Raw genomic sequence first — 24979 nt, 5'->3', positions numbered from 1 at the left:
TATATCTCAAACTTATCTCTACTGCATCAGTATTTAAAGACTCGGTGGTTTTGTAATACTGCTAGACTATTTGTCTCATGCCATCACGGAACATAAGTGGTTCCTCAGTATTGTACTTTGACCAATTTATTCATAAACATTTAATCAAAATGGCTATAATTTAATGGTTTGATTCTGCAAACTGTCTTTTAACTTTGATTTTCTTGAGTGGGTGAATGTTTTAGTGTGACATCCATGCAAAATCACTGACGTAAGCCTGTTATGTAAAGTTTCTGTCCATCAGGTTAAAGGAAGTTGTCCAGCAGAACAGGCCACAGAGCTGATAACAGCCAACGTTTTTTCTTCACCTAATATTTTAGTTTTTTGACCTTGTGATGCATTCATATGTATATAGTATGTTCAAAGAAAGATGTTTCCAAAACGGTGGGAATTATTGGGAGAGAATATCATTTGACCACATTAAATAAGTATCTGTGGATGCTAACTTACACACAGATTACATAACATTCTGATTCATGTCAGTGAGACAGGGAGAATAGGGGCTAACACTTTAAAGAGAAGGGAATCCATTAATAACTGATGCATTCATGAAACATAAACTGAACCAAAAGTAAACAAAGGTCTGAGTGAGAAAATGTTCACACACAAACTTTAAGAATCAAATGTTTCCAAAATGCACAAACTTGAATTACGCTCACCATCGCCCTTTCGTTATAAATACTTCACCTTGCGACCGAGGAAAGGAAGGAATGAGATCACTTTTTAATACCTTATGACAATACAGCATTTTGTGCATGACAATATAACTTCCTTTTAAAGTTTCCTCTGCACCAGCAGCGGTGTGTTACAGTTCCTTTAAAGAAATCCGGCAGCGTTTACAGAAGTCTTTGTCAACTCCAGACCGGGGCTTTCACACTGGAACACGGATCGGATATAAAACATGAGCGTGAGGCGAAAATCAAGGCACGTCGGCCTCCATGACAAAATATAATAAGAACTGGCACAAACAAAATAGATCCATTATGACCAGGAAACAAAAGAACAAAGTGATAACGTTTGCAGCACAAACAAAATTGGTCAGATGCTATGAAAAAACTCCAGAACTCTATGAAATGAGAGTTACTCATGACAAATGGAGGTTATAAGATATGTCCATGCATGTTTGTGTAAGTTACACCTCTTTGACAAGTGCTGTGAACAACAACCCCTTGCTTTACATATTTAGTTTTGAATATCTATTTGCAAATTTAGAAACATCAGAGGACCATGTGTCTTCAACGGACACATGGTGAATTCTTTAGGCATGTTGTCATATTTGCTTTTAATTGCATGTACGGTCAACAAAAAAACCACACAATCCCATAAAAACCATGAATCGTAATAAAAAGGAAAGGTCTGGGGTCAGGGTTAAGAGAAGTATTGTGAAAGAACTTTGAGTTGTCTCCAAAATCCTCTTTTATAATCAGGGATCAAAGGCAAGTGCAAGAGGAGAAACACCAAGAGGCGAGAAGACGTTGGCCCGGTTAAAAAGAGGAGTTACAGAGAAAGCATGTAGGGAGCGGCAGCCCCCATTGTAATCATAATCATAATAATCGTAACACTCCCAGTCATGATAATGGTCCGGTTGTTTGGGGGGAATTAAGGCCACACAGGATGAAGAATCTAAAAAAGCAGAACCACAAAATCACCCGATAACGAGACAAACAATAAAACAACAGATGAGAGGCACTGTGAGTCTCCTCTATCGTGACGAGGGTGACACTGATATATATACTGATTCAACAACATATTCAATCTCATATTGGTCGATGCGCGTCGTTAAACGACATATTTGCGGCGTCATTTATCAAAACCCCACTGCATGTCTGTGGGGGAGGGCTTCACTTGAACTGAGGGGACAATTTTTTTTGTTTTTTTTTAACCCAATTCGTATGCAGCTATGGATAAACACGCCACACAAGCCAAGTCAGGATGTCCAGAGATGATGTAATCTGTCACATTTGGCCTCTCCCTGCTTACCGGTGGGCGTCTGTGGCTCAGCGGATACTGAACAGCAGCCCGCTGCTCCGAATGACAAGGATGGTTTGAATGATGCATAAGGTCAAATGTCATGTATGTACCTGTCTGTATATGTCACAGAGTGTAATAAAGTTACTAAAATGTCATTATTTTAGATTTTGGTGAAATTCAAAAGCGATTCCTGAACACCGTGCTGATGCAAAGCGGGGCAAGAAACGATAACACAGAACATTCAAACCCATCAGTGAACAGATCCGACAGGGCCTGACGGACGTAAACCCATCGCTCACACCTGAAGCATAGAGCATAGAGTGTTTTTTAACACTCCTTTCCGATATTTGATAGAGTTTTAGATGTTTGTAAACTCATTCTGCGTTCATGTGAGGGAGCGGATGACCACAGAGTTAAGTTAACTAAATGCACCGGTCGCTTGTGACAAATTGGTCCTTTCCACGTGTCTCCGCCGCGTTTCAAAGACAACGTCAGCCTCCGCCTGAATGGTCCGGCGGGGCAGCTGTCATTCACCACTAGCTGCTGCAGAGAAGACCACACGCAGGGTGTGAAGAAGCAGATCACCATGTCACTGTAAACTGTTGTCAGCAGCGGCGGTGGCGGCGGCGGGCTGAGCGGCTTGGTGTTGCAGGTGCTGGTTGACCTCTCTGACGGCCAAGATGCGCGTGAGCATGCTGTGTAGAGTGGTGGCCTCCAGCGGTTGAGAGGTGTACCAGTGGGAACTGTTGAGGGCAGAGATGGAAAGGGGAAAAAATGAACACAAAAGCTGGTGCATTTCCTTAAACTACTTGTTCACCCTACGCATCTTCTGGTCACTTGTGCACATCGTGAAAGCAAATTGACAAATTGTGAAGTGCTTTTGGCACATAATTCATAACTATCTGCCGATTCCTCCATTATCTATCGCTTATGTCATGTTGATCAAAATGTATTTATTGGTTCTCTGTAGCCCTCCAATCCTCTTGGCATTAGTTCGTTGCATACGTCATTACATGCAAAACGCTTGGTACTGCCGCCATAATCTGTCGAGAATATTCAATCTACACTCTATTAGACTTCATAGTAACCTTAGTGCAGGTGTCTCCATTATGCAGTGCTGTAAAACAGACTCAGTTCTTTTTTTCTTCATATTTTGACATCAAACATTCCTACAGTGCACAGTAATGTATTAAGGCGTGGCATGTTGACCTGCCCTCGACATGCCACGCCATGTTATTTTTTCGCCACTATTTAGTCTGGAGGAAGAGATCTCAAAAAGGATTTTGATCAGGTTACACAGGCTTTTGCCATTGCCACTGTATGAAATGTTTTGAGAGAAATGCACTGACTTGTTTTGCGAATGTTACAGCTGATTTGGGAAATCTACGAAAGCGACTGAGAATAAAAACGTTAACGCGATACCGTTACATGTTGCAAAATGCACAGAAGGCTATATTTTCACTCCAATGTAATCTTGATTCCTTCTGCAACATATCTGAGGGTAGACAGAAAACCCTGTTGATAAGTGAGGCATTCATCCATGTTGGAGGACTGGTCTGACCTGTGAGTGTGCACGATCTGTTCAGGCTGCAGGAAAAACACGTCAGCTTTCGTCTTCACCGATTCAGGGCTGTCAAGGAGCAAAGGACAGAGGAGGTGAAGCTTCATGTGTTAGTGTGTTTGTGTGTGTGTGTGTGTGTGTCTGTCTCACCATCTCGAGAGGTAGAACTCGTAGAGTCTGACAGGACAGTGAAGAGGGTTGGTGACATTTTCAAGCATCTCAAGGTCCCCCTCGTCCTCTCCCTGTCTTTTTCTAAAGCGCTCTAAAAACAAACAAAAAAACATCACTGTGACACAACCTGCTTTTTGGGACAATTCATAAATAGTTTTTTGGGGTCTAGAAAAAGAAAAATCTGATCTATATAAACAATTTAGAGGTATTTCTTAGAGGTGAAGTCCCCGTTCCTTGATATTTTGTACTAAATATGGCCGGGATAAAAATGTAAGCCACAGCTCAACAGCAGTGTAGACAAACTGCCACCATTACTACTTTGATGTGAAAACACACACACACACACACACACACACACACACACACACACCTCTGTGCGGCGTGGCGGTGCTGATTCTGTGGTATCGGAGGAAGTGGACTTTGCCGGCTCGGTTGCAGGGTTTGGAGTGTGGAGTGAAGTTGGTGAAGGAGAGGCCTTGGTGCTGCGCCAGCGTGGTGAAGCCAAAGTGTTTGGCGCAGAAGAAGAGCAGAGTGTTGAGCAACACTATGGGCGAGTAGGCGCCCAGCTGCTTACACTCCCACAGGTAGGACTCCACCACACGGGAGGAAACAGCACCACCTGGAGGAGGAGAGGCGAAGCGTGGAAAAGAGCTGAGGCCATGGCAGCTGTTCAGTATGTCTCCATTACACACACGGTCGGTTTCAACAGAATAAATACATTATTTTATATTAATGAATACTGGTAGGTGGATACATTTTAAATTATAACAGCATGATAACATTCATTTGTGTGGTCAACCTGGCATTAAAAGGTTACGTTTTAGTTTTTTTTAAAGGATGACCTTTGTCAGGTTTTGAGTCATATTAAAGCAGCAGCAACTGATGATTTCTGGCCACCCGGGGCAGCAGAAGGAGCTGTAAGCGCATCACTGAAATGTTATATATAGACTCATGAAAGTGCTATGGTGAACCTGTTAGCAAAGTGCCGCCTAATTAAACATCCATGTTGTCGTTCCACCCATTGTTCGAGTTGCTGTGGCACCGACACCGATGCCTCTGATACAGAATGACATGTATGGATCAGGTTTCGACGACGCAGACGCACAACCATACTAATCATTTGACAGCTCGTTTACGCTACACAGGAAAAACACACGTCACTTCGTACCCAATCCAGACCCCACATGTGTAAACTAGTTCCACACACCTTTGCTTTCACACTCATGTTCACCAGATTACTTTCCCTGATAATGCCGTCAGGGCCTGCTAAGCCTTCTCTGCTGGCTTAAACAGAATCACAAAGTTGATTTATTTTTTTAATAATTAAAAGTTATAGCAATTTTATAATATAATTGTTTTTCTCAAATTGGTCAATGCAGCTGCAGCTGTTGGTGGCGGCAATGCACCTGTTGTTTGATAAATCCTCACCGCGATCAGCTGTTAAACAGCAGCATCACTAGCCCACTACATTGTAAACAAAACATCCCAGTGGAAATGGGCAGGAGGAGAGAGAGTTAGCATTAGCTGTTAGCAGCACTGGTATCGGATTGGTACTTGGTATTTGTTGATATGCAAGTTAAGCTATCAAATACAGTATTTTATAACTATAGTATAGTATAAAGAAAACAATTTGACCAGGACACTGTTAAAATAGAAATTAGTGCAACTTTAAAGTTATAAGACTGTCGGACTCTGCCACAATCAATTACAACTCGAGAAGTCATAATTTAAAGAAAATACACTGAATGAATATTGAAAAAACAACAAGAATAAACAGTATTAGAAATTCAGGTGTAATAAAATGAAAATCTGGAGGCTTATGACTGTATGTCAGTGATCATACCACTAGGTAGAAGTCTGGGTTTCCAGAGTGACAGCATCCCGCTGATCTTGGTAGCAAAGTGACTGTACAGCTCGTCGGTAAAGATGTTCTCGATGCGGCCCTTCATAAACAGATACTGTCCAGAGAGAGGGAGATGGAAAAAGATGGCATCGATAAGAAACACACTAAAAGAATCAAGGTGGAAACCAGTGACACAATGTGTGTGTGTACCTGCTGTATCCCCAGACACAGGTAGAAGATGCTGTCTGGGCTGTATGTCTCTCCGTTGGGCCGTCGCACGTCTCTGATGAAGTGAGTGAGAGCAAAGCTCAGCTCAGCAGAGTCACACTGGAGGACGTCCTCTTTGATATCCACGAGACTGGCTGCAGTGGGACAGGTCATAAAAACAGCGCTGGTATGAAATACAGTCGGTTACAATCGAACCAATCAACGGCTCAGAGGAAGCAATCGGACTGGACTGCGGAGAGAACCGAGGCTCACGTTCTCTCTGCTGCTGGTTCTGTTGTCGGACCCAGCTCCTCCAGGCTTTGACCCCGTACAGGTGGTTCAGTTTGGAGGCTGCTGGCGTCACCGCTGCGCCGCGGTTCAGCGCGACAGTTCGTCTTCGGCCCTGGACGGATGGAAAGGCAAACGAATACTGGGTGTTGCGGGAAATGGTTGGCGCGACGAGAAGGTTGACCGTGAGCGAGCAATGCGCGTCAGGCTGAAGTTGTGTTTCAAAAACCTTTCGGTTCTGTAGATACGTGTGATATTTAAGAATGTGCTGACGTCAGAGGACAGGTCGCTGCTCTTTGTGAAGAACAAGTTCCCCGCAGCGAGAGAATCACAGAGAGCTCGTCTGCCCACAAGCGTAAGTCAGTAGAATGAAAGGGTTCAAATCAGAGGCTGGTAACATGAATGAATGAATGAATGAATGAATGAAATACTGCTGAACTATCAGGGGAGTCCTACCCGTTTCCGGCCGGCGTAACCTTCTCTGGGCCTCTTCACGCCTCTCTTTGGAGCAGGTGACTTCTGATCCAACGATTCTGTAAAAACACACAGTATGTCATCCAGTTTTTTCTTTTTTTAAAGATTGAGTTTGAGGTGCACTTTAGGTAATATACGAAGGAAGTTATTAGAGGGAAAAATGAAAAAGAAATGTATTAAAGTCTGATCAAAACAGTGTTCACTTAGGAACAGGTGAAAACAAAAAGGTTTTGCTGGAACAGTTCTTCAATTTTTTTTTCTTTTGGCAAGATAATTATTAAGGTTGTTTTTTTTATTATTACAAATTGCTTTTAAGTTTATTAATATAATACTCATTTTAGCCACAAGAGGGCACCACTACCTCATGTTCTAAATAGGACCGAAGGCGTTCATATTTACTACTTTCCTCCAGGTGAGTTTATGTGTCAGCTTTTATGTAAATTCACCAGGACGAAAACATGAATGGTTTTAGTCTTCTTCTTTTTTTTACTATCTTTATTTAGGTTGTTTTTCCAGGTCTTGGGACAGGGATGTTATGTGTCCAGATTGTAAAACTTGTATTTGTGATTTTGGGCTGTATAAAATAAAACTGAATTGAATTGAAATGTTTTTGTCATGTAATCAACAGCGGTGCACTTCAGCCTCTGGTGTTTCCCACTTGTTTTAATCTAGAAAGATTATCCAGGCCTTTTTTTCCACCGGTTCTTAAGTCATAAACACAGGAGAGGAAACAAATCAGACCAGACTTAAAAATTAAATCATCATTTCTTTTCCCCTCCCTTGCCTGTCGAGGCGGCTCTAGTTACAGATGATATCTCACCATTCGGGATGTCGGTCTCCAAATCCATCATTGGAGAGGAGGGAGGTTGAGGCTCAGCACTGGTGGATGGCGGGTCGCTGGTTGTCATGGTCCTCTCTGGCTGGGTGTGAAGTTGGGCATCGGTTGACTCTGTGATGCTCTCTGCACTTACAGTAAGTGGCAGGTCGGCTTGTACTGCTTTTTCAGTCTCCTCGTCTTCACGGATTATGGGATTGACCGCCTCCGACGTCACATCTCCATTGAAAGAACTTTTCTGGTCTGCAGCAGACGAACAAAAAACAACATAGAAGCTAAATTTGGGTTGTTATGATATTTGAATATGAAAAGTCAGGACAAAAACTGCCCTCACCTGCACGGGAAGCAGGCGCGTCTTCCTGTTTCTCTTCCCCCAAAGCCACCGGCTCCGACTGGACTGCTGCGTCTTTCATGTCCCTCTTCTGTGGTGGTACGAATATGGGGACTGGAACCTGTAGAAAATCAGAGCAACAAGTTAACATTGGATTTGTACGCAACACACAGTGAAGCGTTTTGAATTCATTTGAACCACTGATGCGAGGGGACATACGGGAACGGGCATGGCTATTGGAACTGGTGTGTGCTGGGAGTACATGTTCATGGGCACTGGAATGAAGACCGGTATTGGGATTGGCACCATCAACACTTTCACATTCCCCTCTCCTGCAAAGGAGCTAACTGAGGGCAGAGTCAGGGCTGGAGGAGGGAGGGAGGGAAGGGAAGGGAGAGGAGGGATCATGAAGAAGAGGGAAAGAGAGACGGACAAAGGGAGAAAATATGGCAAAGAAACAAAACAATTACAGATTAGGCCAAAACTTCCAACTGTGTCCAAAAAAACTAAGTGAAAAGAGAAATGTACTGGATATAAAAGGGTAAATGAATTAGTGATAACTCCCAAACATACATACTGCTTTAATTGAAATAAAATATGTCATACTACCATATTCAGTCATTTTTCTAGAAGGCAGGAAAACAAAAATGAAGAGAGCGTGCAGTCTTTGAGGGCAAGAAAACTTGTTTATTCTCATAAGAAATATTCAAAGACACAGGCATGGACACATTCATATTACGGATGGCCAAAATGATCGACACCTCATTTTATCATCAGTTATTTTAATAAAATGTGAAAAATCCTGATGAATATGAGACCATGGGTAGGAATACTCCATCTCCAATGTCTGACACAGAAGCTTAAGGACGAAGCTGCTGACAACTCGTCATGTCATCGATCAGCTGGAGCGCGTCATCGGTAGCAAAAGGTCACGACCCCGCGAAGAAGGGATCTATGGACAGGAGTGTGCATTCTGACAGTTTCACTTGTCCAAGGCATCTTTTATTGTTGGGAACACGTCGCCTCGGACTTGAAAAGTAAAACTGCCATCAAAGCCTGGAGGACGACTTGTGACGAGGAGGAAACCGAGTTTGTCGTCATTTATTTGTCATATTGGACTCCCTGCCAACATATTTATAGGATGTGATCGCAGCGTGCCGCCCTTTTATTAGATATAGTGTATCTACTCTGGTGGTCACATGACCAGTGACACAATGCTCAAGATAAGTGGAATCATCTCCTCCTTACTAATACATCTAGAACAATTTATCCATATATTAAATGGTACTTTAGCTGTGAAGATAAGAAGCTTGGTAGAAGTTTCTCATGTTTGCAGACTGCGTGAAGAGTTGTTTTTTCCTTTTTTTCCATGTCGGGTTCATGTCTTGGATAAAACCACGATCACAACAGGAACACCCTTTAAAAGTACCGCACCCTTTTGTGACCGTGGGATAAAAGATTTATATTTCATAGCTATTGATTGTCAGTGGTAATGTTTCTTTTGGCAGGTAAATTCTCTCACAAAAACACAGCGACGAAAGCAAAATTTTATTCACAGATAAAAATTTATTGAACAATTCATTTTAAAAAAGAGGCTGCAATGCAACATTATTTTGCCATCCGATCCATGTCGGTGTTATCAAGAAAAAAAAGAGGAAACAAATAAAAAAAACATGCAGTGACAGCGGAGAAGTTGCAAACGCCTACAACAAACAAGAAGTGTAAAAGAAGTCAAAAGTAGACCATCTGATGCACCACAGGTCAGCTTTGATTCACATGAGTGTGAAAGTACAGCAGGGGATTTAATTTGTACATCGCACATTCATAATAATTATTCAAATGTAGTTTTACAGTACAAATAGGGGAACTGAACAGCAATTGAATTGTTTTCTTCACTCAGACCCTTCAAATAAGTGTCTGCGGTACCTGCATCTCAAGCTTCAGGTGGATGTTACTCCTATGGGAGGTAAAAATCCTATATATATATATATATGTATGTTAAAAAAAGAAGCCAGTTTTACAAGAACTTGCAATAACACAAATGATTATGTAATACTGATTCAGTACTTTGCGTTTTGTTTAAAAGTAGAAGTTTAGCAGCACAGTTGCCTGATTACAACTCTGCGGACCTGCAGTTTAAGGTTGGGAACATTTTCAGTTTGTAAATTGCATATGCTTAAGAGACATTTTAAAAACCATATCAGAAGTCGGTTTATCAATGTGAGCCCTTTTATGATAAACCTGTGCATCAACATACTTTTTTTTCTTCTCCTTCTCTCCTTGAGCTTCATCTCGGCGAGCAGGTAGGCACAAGTGACCTTAATGGAGGAAACGATCCGGCTACATAGTTTAGGACAGGCGTGATTACCGCTAGTGAAAAGGTGCTCGACTGTAATGGTTCGTGACATCACATCAAGGGATTCGGTGGTGGGAAAAGCATACTTGTGCGCGTGTAAGAACGCACAATAAATAAAGTGACGGCACTGGAAAAATGTACATAACATACACAAATCAACTTAAATGAACAAGTGAATGAAACATCGCATTCACACGTTTTATGACACTTGACAAATGTACCATGATCAGAATCAGCTTTAATGACATATCAACACATAAATAAATGAGGTATTTTTGCTCGCATGTTACAGCACCTTGTCAGGTCAGTGAAGCACTTAAGGAAGTATCTCAATCTTGTCTGGACCGTTAGTCCATCAGCCGCCGTCTCACTAAATAAATATCATTTGTAGGAAGCCGAGACGGCCTTGAAGACCTCTGTTCTGCGTAAATACTGCCGTCTATAGTCGAAACAACACCAAAGCACCCCTTTAGGTACGTCATGAGAACGATCAGGTATCCTGCGTTTTCGGTCAATAAGGTATTGGGTTAAACTAAAACAAGATGACCACAAAAAAAGAGGTTAAGGACACTAAAGAAGTGTTGGTTGGGAACACAGACGGTTAATCCTGTGTTCAAGCTTTGTCCGGGTGTCCGGGTAGAAGACAACTTCTCATGTCAGCAGGTCAGGAGGCTGTGGAGAGAAAAACGTGGGTGACAAACTCGACCCTCTTAAGAAGTCAGTTTAATTGACTTGGAAAAAGTACATGAATATCAACAGACAGTCAGTGCACTGCTTTTGTTTCTAGGATTTTAACAACTTTAAAAAAAAAAAAAGAGATAGTTTGGATTCTTTGAAGTGGGGGCACTCATCTGAAGTGTATCACTACCAAAAGTAGATGGCGGTATACCGCTTTACCTTGGAGGCAGACCGTCCTTTCCAGTGGGGCAACAAAGTCGTCCTATTTTCTCTTCAAAGCATCCAGACTCCTTCGACAAAAACAGTAATCTTACCTCGCAGAACATTGGATTTGCTGCTCTCCCGATGGCTCGGTAGGCAGGTTTCTGTGATATCGGGTGACGCTGGTCACCCCATATCGATTTAATAACCGTTTTTGTCAATGGAGACTGACAGCTTAGGCTCCCCACCACAAAGGGCTGTCTGATGTCGAGGTAAAGCGTTGAATACATTTAATATTGCTTTGCTGCAGCGCTGGTTCTCCAAATTGGGGGCGTGCCGACCGCCATGTAGGTAATAAACTGATGGATGTTTAAGTACCTCATACAAACCAACGTCAACAAAATCTGCGCTATCCCTTTAAATTTAGTGGTAGTTGATGCAATTTACATGCACTGCACACAAAAGAAGAATCGTAGAATAGTGGTACATATGATACATTTTAAACTATTTAATGTGTTGTGTTATTCAGGAGGCTCACCTTGTGGTTCCGGTTCAGGGGCCGTTTTGTAGATCAATCTGGTGTGGTAGAGTTCAAAACAGGGCACAGGACAGAGGCTGGGCTCTCCTGAACACGTCTTACAGTAATACGGCGTCTGCCTCCTCACTGTCCCACTCTTCTGCTCACAACGCTTCGCTTCTGAGGGCTCCCCCTCTTTGCTCTCATTGTCCTTCACGTCACATGAGTTCACCCCCTTTGCCTTTTCTGACACTTCTTCCGTTTTCTTCACTGGCTCCTCCTCCTCCTCCTCCTCCTTTTTTTCCTTCTTCTTCTTCTTCTTTTTCTCCTCCTCCTCCTCCTCCCGTCCCTCCTCTCTCTTCCTCTTGTGTTGCGAGCAGACCTTGCAGTCCGAGTCGGTCGCCCTCACGGCCAGGAAATGGCGTCCGGTCAGGCGTGCCGGCACGCCGTTACGTGGCTGAGTTTCTCCCTGAGGTTTTGCCGGCGGCGCTGGAGATGTGGATGCGTCTGCAGATGGCTGGTCGGGTTGCGAGGAGCTATCTAGCAGAGCTGGTGCAATTATTGAAACAGCTTGTTGTGAACAACGAATAATTGAATGAACCCCAAAAAATAAAATGAATGAAAATATATTAGAAAAGGCACACCGGCCATAGCCAAATATGCTACTTTAGCAGAAAAACTAGCTATTACATTATTATTTTTATTACTACGAATGTTGACTATGGGTATTAGCACTAACGGATACAAAGTATTCAGAATCAAATTAGCAATAAACTAAAGTTTTTAACTAAACTTGGCACACTTAGTCTTTTTCATCGTTAACTACTTTTTTAAATGATCAAAATGTGAAATATCCACACTGTCATGGCCTGATATTTTGACTGAGAATTAAAAAAGCTCAATATCAAATCTCTCAAAGAATGAAGATGAAAGTTAGTATTTCTTTGCTTCGGAGACGATTCTACTTCTTGTTTCAAACTAACTTATCTGATAGAGAAACAAAGCGACTGCCTCGTAGTGAGACTTATACCTCCAAAAAGCTGTTTGGTTTGACCAAAGAAACACAAGGAGATGTTTGAGAGGGATTCTTCCGCACACCAAGCAGGGCTCAAGATTCAGCGCCATCAGAGTGTACAGAGACGGCAGCTATGTAACAATAATAATAATCATACTAATAATAATAACGGTCATGGGTAAACATTCTCCTAAGATTAATTTTAAATAGTTCATGCTAGATGTGTCTGTATGAACAATGTGCAGTATAGACCTGGTATTTAGATGCATTTTACAGTGAGGTACTGCTGGATGGCACGCGCACCATTTAAAACCCGGGCACCTAAATCCGGCTGTGCATCCGCTGTGTCCCGTCTGAACGAGCTGTAACTCGGCTAAACTACCCAACTTGTTTGAATGATGTTTTTGTTTGTTTTTTGTAGTTACCTGTTAAATCGTCAAAGGGTGTGGGCAGCTGGCACATGCTCTCTTGGTCCATGGTGAAGGGCCGACACAGAACCGACTTGTTCTTCATTTGACGTCGACGGGGCATCGGCACTCGCATGGCATCAGTCTGAGTACTGGCCTGGAAACACACATAAAAAATACACTAAGTCCAGCCGATATGGTTCTTAATTATGCACATGCTGCATTGGATCGTGTCTTATTTCTGAACAGTTCTCAAATCAAACTCATTTTTGAGTATTTTTCTGGTCAATAGCGTTAACATTTTTGAGTGAAGACCCACTGTTGTATGTTAAGTCTAACCAGAAACAAACACACACACACACACACACACAGCACGTACATGGTCTTGGTTCTTGCCGTCAACGTTGGAGGTCGGAAGTGATCCTACAACAAAGGAAGACAAATATAAACAGCACTGCATCAAACCCCACTGTGAATAATGCACTGTAGAAAAACAGTTGGCTGATATAACGAACCAGTAAGAGCAGTATCTGCTGACACACTGGGCTGGGAGGCCGAGCCGTTGGCCAGAGATACGACATCAGCGATGACGGGATTCATCTTGGAGGAATGGTGGGGCTGCGTTGGAGCTGGATGGAGGAGAGAACAGTTTTTGCAACTTACTATGTGAGATTACTGCCGTTCAGTCCCACCTCTCCATTCTCTTCTCACTGGGTGAACCTTTTCTGGGTAATCTGACTGAAATTGTGTCGGGTTCTGGTTTATTACTCCTTTTTTTATTCCACAAACAAAATGGCACTTATGCTGACCTGAAACAAAGCTCTCTGCATGTGCACGTAAACACAACTTCCCCCTGTACCAGCACTGCAACTAATTTACATGCTAAAAACATGCTAAAATTGGCTGACTATGAAATACAAAAAGGTCTATCGAGTCTTTGCCAACATGCTGTTTCATTATCAGCTGATATAGAGTCATGCAGCATGCTGTCTGCACTCCACTGTTGGTTTTGTGAGGTCACATTGTCCTTTGACCGCTAAATAATAAAATCAGTTCAACCTCGAGTGCATGGTGCACGCGAGTGAACCAGCTGCTGATCAACATCACACTGTATAACGCCGATGCAGTGTCACAATTTACCAAACGGTGTTTGTGGGGCCGTTCCAGTACCGTTACTGCTGGTGTGATGGCTCGTCTCGAAATGCAGGTAGCAGTACTGCAGCAGGCAGGGCAGGTTGCAGAAATTACGGACTGAACCCAAACACCGCAGCTTCTCGGCCATATAGCCCTGTTTCCGACAACCATCACATCGACCCATCTGGACAGGAGAGGAGGAGTCAGAGGGCAGAAAAGACAGGAGAGTGAGAAGATGGAGAAAGAAAAACACTAAAACATAACCATGTTGAACACACAGAACGGCACTCCCCTTGTTTCAATGGCTAACAGTGCACAGTGTAATGGGACACCCGTCTCCTTACCCCATAGTAGAGCACAGTGTACTGGGACATGCAGTGGGGTTTACAGAACTCCTCCATCTTGCCTCCGTAGTGGCTGTGCAGCATCTTCTGGCTGATGCCCGTGCAGTAGGTGCAGGGACGCCAATAATGATCCTTGTTAAGAGACGTGAGGTCGTGTTTGAAAAGTTGCTTACAGCCTGGAACAGAAAGCGGATGGACATTATATATTATTTGAATTAGAGTACGAGTCCAATGACACTGAATAAATGCTAGGTATTTATCTAAAAAGGAGCAAAACCATGTCTACTCACTTTCACCGCAGAACATCATGTCCTGTTGGTTGTAGCAGATGGTGTCAAAGAGCACTTTCTCCTGTTTACAGAACTCACACACAATCAGGATACTCTTCTGGGTTTTATACTGCTCAGAGCACGTCCTACTGCAGAACATCGAAATGTTACCCTGAAAGAAAACAAGTAGCATTGATATTATCATCATCATCATGGTAAGTCAATGAGCATCAGGGTTGGGTTAAGTGTCTGTATATACTTAGGAGTCAGCTTTTAAACTGTGTTCCTCACTTGGTGACTGAATAGCAGCGGCTTCACGTCGAACCGTTTGCTGCACTGATGGCAGGTCAGCTTAGAGGTGTCGGCGAGCCCGCCCTCCGCTGGTTTCAGGAGCTGACCAGCAGGTGCTCTGGCCTGGGCTTGCCCGGGGAGCGAGGGGGAGGACATGGCTGAGTAGGGAGTCAACAGGGGGGGCACTGAGGTATGACTGGGATGGTGGGCCTGGTAGGGAACTGAAGATGGATGATCCTGAGGGATGGGAGGGACCGAGCTGGCTCCTGCAGAGGGCCCTGGTTTGGAGGCGTCTCTGAGGGAGTGGTCCCTGAGAACGGAGGCTCCATTGATAAGGTCCGACTGAGAGGTGATCCCGGATTTCTGTGAGAGAAATGACAGCAAAGTCAAAATCTACCAGACGACAAGGCTTTGGCCGACAGATGCCCCGTCAAAAATCAATTTGTTGGACACAAAATCAGTTGGTGCCTTTACCCTGTATATGCAAACACAATCATAGGAGCAGAAGTTACGAATGGTGCCGTCCACCATGGCCAGATGGTACTGAGGAATAGCTGACACCTTGCACAGGCAGCAGGGGAACGCAGTACCTACGGGAAAAGGGTCAAATAAACGGAGCAGACGCAGAGTATGTGAGCATGCACTGTGTGTAATAACTAATAATGAAACATGTTTCCCCATGATAAACTAAAAAGTAAAGCAAGATTAAAACTTTCCTCCAGGGCTGGAAAAGTTAACGTGTTAATAACGTGACAATCCTTTAACGACGTTAATTATTTGATCATGTGTTAACTGCATTATTTTTTGCATTGGAGGGTCTTATCACTGCCGCACACAAGTGCTGCACTTTAAATCTCTACCAGACGGCTGAGACATCTGATCCACTGTGGCAGAGCACTTTAAGTCAGGATCACTTCTGGATCTTTACTCTTCTCTCAAAGAGGAGAACTTTCCTCACATCACAAGATGTTCAGTGCACTTGTTCAAGTCAACACAGACTGGACTTTTCTCACTGAGGAAGAAAAACTGAACTGAAAAACATGAAAATCACTTATTGCTTTTGTATAAAGTGAATCAATTGCTGGTCTTTAACATACATCTTTAAGGTAAGCAACAGACTGAACATGCACCAAAGAAGGAGTGGTTTGTCCCTCACAGGGACCCTTACTGCTGAACACACTGTTTATGTTGTTCCCTGATAAAATACAAACGTTTTCTCTGGTACTTGTTCAGAAAAAAAAAAGATTTATAAACTATATATGTATGTATGTTAACTTGTTGTTGCTCCAGAGTGCCTGTTATGTTGTTCTAAAACATTACTTTAAAATAAAAGCGTGTGCATAATGCAATTAATCGCAGAAAAATAATGCAATTAATCAGTTAATTTTTTAAAACTTTGCCCAGCCCTACTTCATTCATCTTGAGGGTAATTGTTGTCCAGCAGTTGAGAGACTGTTGTGGTCATCGAGGTGATCTGGAGAGTCTAAGTTCTAAACTTGGCACGTGTGTGTGTGTGTGTGTGTGTGTGTGTCCTTACCTGTCAGGATGTGTCGCGGTGGTCGACTGCGTTCCACACAAACAGATGAGCAGTACAGCTGAACTTTCCCCCTGTGGTCTCGTTCCATGATGGTGAAAGACACGATCACCATTTTGTGACAGTAGGCACAATCAATGTTCTTTCTGCAATCCTATGTGAAAACACACACAAGTGATGTTTAAGTGTTTTACATTCGCTTGACAAAAAGGAGAAATGACAGAACATTTTTTAGGAACCACTGGCCTAAATGTTATACATATATTCCACCAACGCATACCTGTTTGTAGGTGCCAATACAGGTAGGACCACAGAAGTTGAGCTGAGATCTGTCGATGGTGAGCGTCTGACAGGAGCCTGAGCTGCTGCTACAGTAAAGTCCGCAGCCTTCGCAGCAGTTCATCGCCAAGTGCCGCATCTTGCGCCATGTTACAAAGCAAGCATCACTACAAAGTCTGTGCAGGCGACCTTGATGAGTGACCTCATGCTCAATCTGCTGTAAGGAGAAGAAAGAGAATCAGAGTGGAGAGTGAAGACGGAGAAAAACCTGGGTAATTACTGCTGATGTGGTTTATCAGGCATCTTGACCCAAACCCGCCTCTGCTGTAGCATTTCGTGTCTCTTACCCTATTAGAGACTCTGCAGACACTGCAAACCGGTTTGTCAGGCAGTCGCTCCACTGATTTCTCCGGCGGCTTCTCAGGCTTCCTTTCTAGCTTTTTATCAGGGACCTTGTCGGCCTGTTTCTTCTTGTGTCTGAAGACGGACAGACAGAACTGGCCACAGAAGTTGATGAAGGTGCTTTCGTCTCCTGGAATCGTGATCATGTCCCTGGGCTGAAGGATCTCCCTGCGCGGAGTTAAAAACAGTCGCCAGGGTTAGGGGAAGGAACATACAAAAGTGGCAAATGATAGTGAAAAGTTAAGTATTGAGTTTGAAATTGACAGATGTAATTTTCATTATGCGTTCAAGCTTAAATGCATCAAGGCAACACTAAGTTTATGACCTGGACAAACCCTTAGAAGTCATGTGAAGAAAAAAAAGATGAATATATAGAAACTTAAAATTACTAGATCGCCACGAAACAATCACTTAAAATAAACATACCTTTGCTCTAAAGCAGAAAAGCAAACCATTGTTAGTAGGGGTATTTTTTATGTGCTAAATAAATACGACTCACACGAGCCAGCTGTCGGCTTCTGTCAGCTAAATGAAAGCCAGACTTAATTTCACACTGATGTCAAGCGGAAAGACAAAGATGCACCTGTTGCACTGGAAACAGGATCGATTCTTGCTGGCTGCAGGCAGGTGGCCGGTCAGACAGACGGTGGAGCAGAAGAGCTGCGTCGAACCTTTTCTTTGGAACGCCGTTTGGCCTTTCAGCAGAACCTACGACCATTTACAAAACCACGAAACATTAAACCGACAAGGAAAAAAACCTCTACATTTAAAGTCCTAATATCTGCTAATCATGCGCTACCAAATCTGATTCCATGTTAATAACAAGGTACAGAACATGATTGGTGGTAACTCTCTGACATTAATAACAGTTTTTCCTTATTCACATGCACGTCTATGTGGACGGTCTTTGTGGACTAAGTGACACCCGTACCTTAGAGCAGCCGCTGCAGCGAACGCTCCCAGGGACGGCGGGCGGAGGAGGACGTGGGGCTACTGGCACCAGAGCCGGGAGTGAACTTGTGATTGGGGCTGGTGCTCTGAGAGGGAAGGGAGTCATGGCTTGCAGGACAGTACCCCTGGGACCCGGAATAAAAATGGTCGTCGTAGGGGGAGCTTGTACTGCTGCTGGAACTTGAGTGGATAAGAGGGAAATGGTTGGTAAAGAAGAAGAAATTACATTTGTGATCACTTTTATTAATAAAGACACATGTGCATGGACATTTCTTTTTGTTTTACTAAACTGGCTGCTAACAGACGTATCTAAAAACATAAACAAGGGCTCTGTTACGTTCTTCTGGTGTACCAGTGTTCACAATACCACTGTCCCCGAACTGGAATATCTTCATTAAATGCAGTAGTTATTTACGCTTAATGCTAAGATTTGTCAAAATGTCTGATATTAAAAATATCTACTGGTTCCCAATAGGGCTGAGGTGATCCCTCTCCTGAAAAAACAAACAAACAAAAAAATAAAAACGTACCCACAAGCTATCAAAGAGTGGAAGTGGGCAGCACAGTCCTACTCAGCTCAATAACAGAGCCAACAGCTAATGGTAACGCAGGTTCAATTGTGTTACATTATAATGCATTCAAGCTCTAGCTAGTAAAAATGTCTTTTGCACAAAGGTAAAGGTTTGAAGAGATATTTTCACAGCAATCTAAAACAGATATTGCAGAAGGAATCATGACCAGTTTAACTCCATGAACACATTTGGTCGTCCTTTTTGTTTACAAAATGAACAATGCAGTGGAGGAACCTACATGCGTGACAAATCATCCTGATTTCACAGCAAAGTTGTTCATCCCTCCTTGCGGGATATCGTTCCTGCTAATCGATCCAACTACACAGGAGGGTTTTAGCTCCAGGATAGAAGATTGTTTTACAGGTCAAAAAGTACCGTGAGTAATAAATGTGGATGTGTGTGTGTTTGGGTAGGTGATGGCCTGGGTTTTTAAAAAGGTGGGTGAACAACCCGACATTTCATTTTGAAACTCAAAAGTGAAAGCAGAGAGGTGAAAGCAGAGAGTAGTTATTTAATATAGAGTAGTTTAAGCCAAACTAACCCAATAAGTTTATGCCAGTGGGAACCAAACTGCCCAGAGCTTTTCCTGTTCATGTTTTGAAGCCACAGATTTTGACCCACAACCCATGTTAGTTATCTGCCGTTAACCCTTTCTTATCGAACTTACAAACATGGACCGGGCACAAGATGACCACTGCACAACGAAAAACTCTGATTATAAAAAGAGCAGCAATTGAGCTTACTGGTAGGGGACGTAAAGGTGTTCCCTCCACCTACGGAGTAGACAGAGCTGATCCGCAGCTCCTCCTGAAATGAGCAGACATCGACAAATCTGGTTTGGTTTAATTGGGCCTTTCGATGCAGTACTGATGTATGTCATATAGTGCAATTAATGATTTCAAGACAACAATAATAGCTTCAATATTGCTCTAAAAACAGTCTACAATCAGCACACAGTATGAGCCATCAGTAGCTTCAATCCAAATATGTAATTTGATTCGAGGGTGAAATCCTCTCCTATTATTACCAATGAATATTACAAAACTACACTTGGTAGTGGAAATATACAGCAAATGCATATTGATAACTTTCTCCGCCCACACCTACCTCCTGATTCTCCAGCTCCTCTTTGATCTGTCTGATGGAGCTCTGAGGCAGTAAAGCATTGTCGTAGCCCTCGTCGATGGGCTCGTCTTTAATATTGATTGTAGGGGGATTACTGTCCTCCATCGGAGCCGCCTCTGACCTCTGAGATGATAAAAGAGCATTCAGAATTACCAGCTGACGGTTCAAAGATTTTAAAATTGCAGTTGCATGACAATCTTTCCAGAGCCCGACCTCTCCCTCCTGGCTATCTTCCGTCTCCTCTGCCTGGTTCAGGACGCCTGCATCTAACAGAAGGGTAGAAGAGAAAACCTTGAATTAAAACAACTAGAATACATAATATAGAAAGAAATAGAGAGAGACTAAACAAACAAGGCTTCCATTTTTATCTTACGACCTTCAAACTTGTTCAACGGTCTAATTATACATGCTGAGAATACATATTCAAAATTGTGCAATAAAAGAAAAAAACAACTTGTTTAAGTTTTGCTTTGCACTGGGAATATCAGCCTGGTCTCACTTCCTCGTGAAGAAGGAAAGAGGCTTGGTAAAAAAAAAAACAAGACAGAGAAATCACACTAAATGGGATTATAGTGTGTGTGTGTGTGTGTGTGTGTGTGTGTGTGTGAGTATATATATATATATATATATATATATATATATATATAACAGAGAGTCAGAGCATTTTCTCTCTCTCCCTCTCAAACTATATGTGATGAATAGCCAATGTGACTTTAAAGGCCACTGCAGCCAATTACACTGCACTTTCATAAATATGACATGTAAAAAAAAGAATGATCAACATTGACGCAGAGGTCAAGACATCCTGACTTGTGTTGCATATCATTTGAGCTGCGAAGGCAGACCAAGTACTAACTTCATACTGGAACGCTGCCTAAACGCCAAATTTTGACGGTCGGACAACCCACACCAAGCAGGACCTTAAAAATCCAAGATGGCTGCTTGGCACTTTTGTCCCATTAAATACTGTCCAATCCGTGACCATGTTGTTACGGTGTGTGTGATATCCAAAACCCCACCATGTGTTGTTCTAAACCGGTAATGACAGCAACCGCAAACCCCACTGAGTTTTTCGGCCAGTGGTACCGACAACTCGAGTGTGACGTCTTTCCAAACTTCCAATTACAATTTACCAGGTTAACAGAAAGCAGCATTAGTCTCGAGTGTAGGTCAAGCCCCTCTAGAGCCACAGAGGACACGATGCGACTGTTTTCACAGGCTGAATAGCTCGCTCGCTCTCTCGCTCTGACAAATTAACTGAACTTGACGTATAAAATAGGGGCTTAGTGATTAATCTTGTCCTTTACGTCAGTCTGGATCCTCATATGCATGCAGCTTTCTTTACCTCGGCTGTTATCAGGTGTCTGGTCCTTTGAGGAGTTGGAGGTGTTTGCAGACTCTGTGCTCCCTTCCCTCTCTTGCTGCTGCTCCACCTCCTCCTCCTCCTCCCCCTCCTCTACCACCACCTCCTCCTCCTCTTCGTCGTCCTCCTCCTCATCCTCCTCCTCGTCGTCCTCATCCTCATCCTCCTCATCCTCGTCCTCATCCTCTCTGGGCTGAAGGGCAGTGGGTGTGCCTGGAGTTGCATTGTTTCCGACTCCTGGTTGGACTGCTTTTTTTCGTTTTGCCTTACGCATATTAGCGTCCTTCAGGCTGCCTGTTGGCAGGGCAAAGTGCCAGTCTTCATCTTCTTTTTCATTATCGTCGTCTTCTTCTTCATCTTCTTCTTTTTCCTCCTCCTCCTCCTCCACTTCCTCTTCTTCTGGCCCAAACGCAGGCAGGCCATCTAGTGCATCATCACATGCAGCCCCTCCACTCCCTCCTCCTTTTTCATTAGTTCCCGTGGTAAACGAGGAGGGTCGAGCAGAGAAAGGGGAGGAACTACAAGGAAAGGACGACTCTCCTATCACCTCGTCCATTTTTTCTCCTTTACTGCAGCTGTTGCTGTCCTCTTCTTCTACCGGTTGCTGCTCCCCTTGTCCTGAGGTTTCGTCTACTCCCTTTGTCTCGTCCTGACCTCCACTCCGGGAAGAGCTGGCAGAGCCTCTGGAGGAGTCAGCAAAGTTCCCAAGCCCCATCACTTCGTCAAACACTCTGGACAGGCGCTCCTCGTGCTGTAAGGGAAGAAAAAAGTTTGGGGATTCATGTTTAGCACTGAAGGAATTTTAAACTTTCACCTAAAAAGAAGATCTATTCAGTCATACACAACATTTAACCATGATCAATTTTCTTCACTCAATTTGGTTAGCACAAGCGTCTTCCTCTTCTCTCCATTTGCATCTTGAAAATCATTTGGAAAGTACTTTCAATTGCATGATTTCAGATGCCATAAACTTGATAGATTGAGCATGTCGACACCGATTTAAGATGATCCCTGTTCAGATCAAGTTCACACAGTCCTCTATATTTCTACCCACAATGACCCCTAAACCCTGAGAAGCTGGTCCCAGTTAACAATAAGTGCACCGTGATCATCTGTTCCTCTCAAATCAGAAAAACCTGAGTTCACTGAGACATTTATGTTGTTTATCAAAGCCTAACTCTTATTTATGTTTTTACTTAATTAACCATAAGATTTTCAAACGACTCACAAGCCTCTGGCTCACATCATCGTAGACAACAATGTGACGGTGTTTAACTCTTCGTCGCAAACCCGACTTGAGCGGCGCAGAGTGAGGTCCATTTTTACACCACAAGTGTGTTTTTCAGTTTAAGTGCGTGTTCGTATCAAGCACTGGGCAATCGAAAGATAAGCACTGGTGCATATATGGTTATTTCTCACATCAGTGGTTACCTTTAAAGGTATTTATCTAGTACTCTTGTCAAAGAGGGAAGTGCATAGGTGTATTTAATAACCACAAATGATGGCTTTTTTCTGTCTTCACCTTAATTTAATACAGTGCATGTCTGTCTTCATCCATTGCAGACACAAGTTGCCCAACAAGTGCCCATACTACACACAGACGGCCTCCAAAAACAAACCAATTTTCCACACAAGCCAAATTCTAGCCATGACCGTCTCATAACAACACAAGTAATAACGCAAAGGTGACAGTGCTATGCATTGTGTTGTAATGTTGTGCTGGAAGAATGTGTTATATCTGTCCTACTGTATGTTAGGGGCATCTCCCTGTTTGGATTCACACAACTATACTTGACTATACTTGAATAAAGTTCTACCCTCACTGCATCCAACCTCTTCGTGTCCACATTTAAAGTAACTGGCTATGCAAAGCTTAACGTATTATCAATGTCTTGCAGTGATATGGATTATAATGACACAGGCCCAATGCTGTCCTGGATGGAGGTGACGTCCCACCAAACCCCATATGTCAGAGAATGGGATGCCAGAGAGGACATACTTGTAAATGACCGAGTAATCCAGCAAGACATCGTAGCAGTTGTTGGAGGCTTGAGTGAATATCACATTTAAGTGACTTGCATACTAAAATATCCACTTTTTGTGTATTGCTCCGTGGAGCCAGTTCTCAACCTGCACAGCTGCAGGGTTAGATTAGTCAATATGCTCTCGGGGTCCATCGAAAGACCTGCGTCATATCCTAGGGAATATGTTGGTTTTGACAGTAATAAATAGTCAGGCTTAGCAAGAGGTTTCATGCCGTCCATCAGTGCAGAACAGCAGCTGGGCTCAGACGTTGGGCTAGCGAGCTACAGTTAGCTGCAGTGTGCACATCTCGACCAGCTGGCCCACAGTAAAGACATGTACCACATGCACGTGAACGTCAGCTGACCAACTTAGCATACCGCCCGAGTATTGCTTGATTTTATTATGTTTTAATTCTTACCTTTAATCGTTTAAGTCTAAATTCTTCCGACTCCGCCATGTTTTAATTACGCTGCAGACGTTTTGCTCCCAAACACCCACCCTTCTCGGGTTATGAATCAATTACACAAGCAGCTAACATTACACACAAAGAGGATGCTGCCGTGAGGGGACGGGTGACTTTAAGTGAGCAAGGGTCGTTAAAGCAACTGTCACACAAGTTTCGCCTCGTGATTTTGGATATAACTTACTTGAGAAACATGATAAAAAATAAATGAGCCTTTAACGACATCTTGGGGTGAGGTTGGGGATTGTAACAAACTGTACCCACCCTCCCTCCCTAAACTGCCCCGGGTGAACTGTAGTACAACCTATGATAGTGGGCTTTTGAGTTCAGCAGGAAACTGGCAATTTCGGCGTCACTCTGTACACACGTGTCCCTCAATAGCAATTTCCTTTTGCGATAGGAAACATACATTTTGATCCTCGTTTTCTGCCGTCGCTTGTCCCACTTTCGTTTTGTTTTTTTCGCGTTTGAGCTTCTTTGACGGCGAGGGTTCACACTCCCTTGCTTTGTCTTCTGCTAGAAAATAAGTATGATCCTCCATTTGTCAATAGTTATGTTCTTAAACCTCTCACAACATGCACAGCCCGCATCAGTAACCACTTAATTCTCTTTCTTCTTGTTTTATCTTCCAACCGGTGCGTTCATGATAACACTTCAACGTAAAAACGGCAGAGGCCCGTTTAGAGCCTTAAGTCTTTAGTTTGTCCTTTGTGGGATGCTGTAGAAACATGGCGGTGCAACATGGCGGGCTCCATGGTAGAGGGCCAGCGTATCTCTCTTGTGGATATAAAGGGCTCAAAGCTAGCGTAAACATAACGACTCACAGTTTCAGGTGGTTAACGTTTATGCACTAATTAAAACAGAATAAATAATATATGTAATGTCTGCTTATATATTCACGTAGTCATACACACTGGTCCTTTAAATATAAAGACAACGAAAAAGACGTAGCGTTACCGTATGTTTGGGTGTCTCTTCTTCGTCTTTTGCTTCTGACATTGTAGGAAGTTGTCAGTGATGGCGTTTAGCTCCTGGTAAATGATAATGATGTTGTTACAAGCGTGGTCTTCTTTTAGAAATGCCTAATGACTTTTACCTTTCCGGTCCTTACACGTAGACCACCACATCACGAACCCCGCTTTTTCAAATGTCGTCTCCAGAAAAAATACGCCCCGCTATATCCGCGTCATTACGGTACTTTTAGTTTGGAATGTCCACGGAACTGGAAATAAACGACAGAATTGTTGAATTGTTGTTTCTGCCGTCGCTTGTCCCACTTTCGTTTTTTTTTTTTTTTGGCGTTTGAGCTTCTTTGACGGCGAGGGTTCACACT

The 24979-nt window shown here is 43.1% G+C and overlaps 2 protein-coding genes across 3 annotated transcripts; both read right to left on the bottom strand.

The window, feature by feature from the left end:
- Positions 1-705: 705 nt before the first annotated feature.
- LOC137788084 (zinc finger MYM-type protein 4-like) lies at positions 706-24774 on the bottom strand. 2 transcript variants are annotated; one of them, XM_068580911.1, is made up of 28 exons: positions 24743-24774; positions 20009-20061; positions 19778-19918; positions 19414-19477; positions 18079-18278; positions 17731-17855; positions 17093-17315; positions 16747-16962; positions 16470-16620; positions 15407-15522; positions 14933-15295; positions 14663-14813; positions 14373-14548; positions 14065-14212; positions 13410-13523; positions 13274-13317; positions 12913-13051; positions 7940-8085; positions 7724-7841; positions 7375-7632; positions 6537-6613; positions 6066-6195; positions 5796-5947; positions 5586-5700; positions 4113-4361; positions 3722-3833; positions 3572-3640; positions 706-2753 (listed from the first exon to the last, which is right to left on the bottom strand). In XM_068580911.1, the coding sequence occupies exons 1-28, from the start codon at positions 24771-24773 to the stop codon at positions 2600-2602; spliced, it is 4035 nt and encodes a 1344-aa protein (XP_068437012.1). In that variant the 5' UTR covers position 24774; the 3' UTR covers positions 706-2599. The 2 variants fall into 2 exon arrangements, with proteins under 2 accessions (XP_068437012.1, XP_068437013.1); XM_068580912.1 differs by lacking the exon at positions 24743-24774 and adding an exon at positions 21141-21213 and having other exon boundaries at positions 14035-14212.
- Positions 21277-23734, bottom strand: LOC137787464 (nucleolin-like; the record flags this gene model as incomplete). Its single annotated transcript, XM_068579924.1, has 2 exons — positions 23602-23734; positions 21277-21909 (listed from the first exon to the last, which is right to left on the bottom strand). Coding segments are annotated over exons 1-2 (672 nt in total), but the record flags the coding sequence as incomplete, so codon positions are not given.
- Positions 24775-24979: the final 205 nt, after the last annotated feature.

The sequence above is a fragment of the Clinocottus analis genome, unplaced genomic scaffold, assembly GCF_023055335.1.
Source record: "Clinocottus analis isolate CAN_PGR_092001 unplaced genomic scaffold, fCliAna1.0.p SCAF_17, whole genome shotgun sequence".
NCBI classification, from domain to species: domain Eukaryota; kingdom Metazoa; phylum Chordata; class Actinopteri; order Perciformes; family Cottidae; genus Clinocottus; species Clinocottus analis.
This window is presented reverse-complemented; position numbering and strand designations above follow the sequence as displayed.

What these genes read in the sequence shown, in the direction of transcription:
- LOC137788084 (XM_068580911.1), bottom strand. Translation starts at nt 24,773, where the DNA reads ATGTGGTGGTCTACGTGTAAGGACCGGAAAG. An exon ending in CACCGCCACGCCGCACAGAG is followed by an intron (nt 3,834 to 4,112) that starts GTGTGTGTGTGT and finishes GTTTGTTTTTAG; the next exon opens with AGCGCTTTAGAAAAAGACAG. An exon ending in CAGATCGTGCACACTCACAG is followed by an intron (nt 2,754 to 3,571) that starts GTCAGACCAGTC and finishes TGCCCTCAACAG; the next exon opens with TTCCCACTGGTACACCTCTC.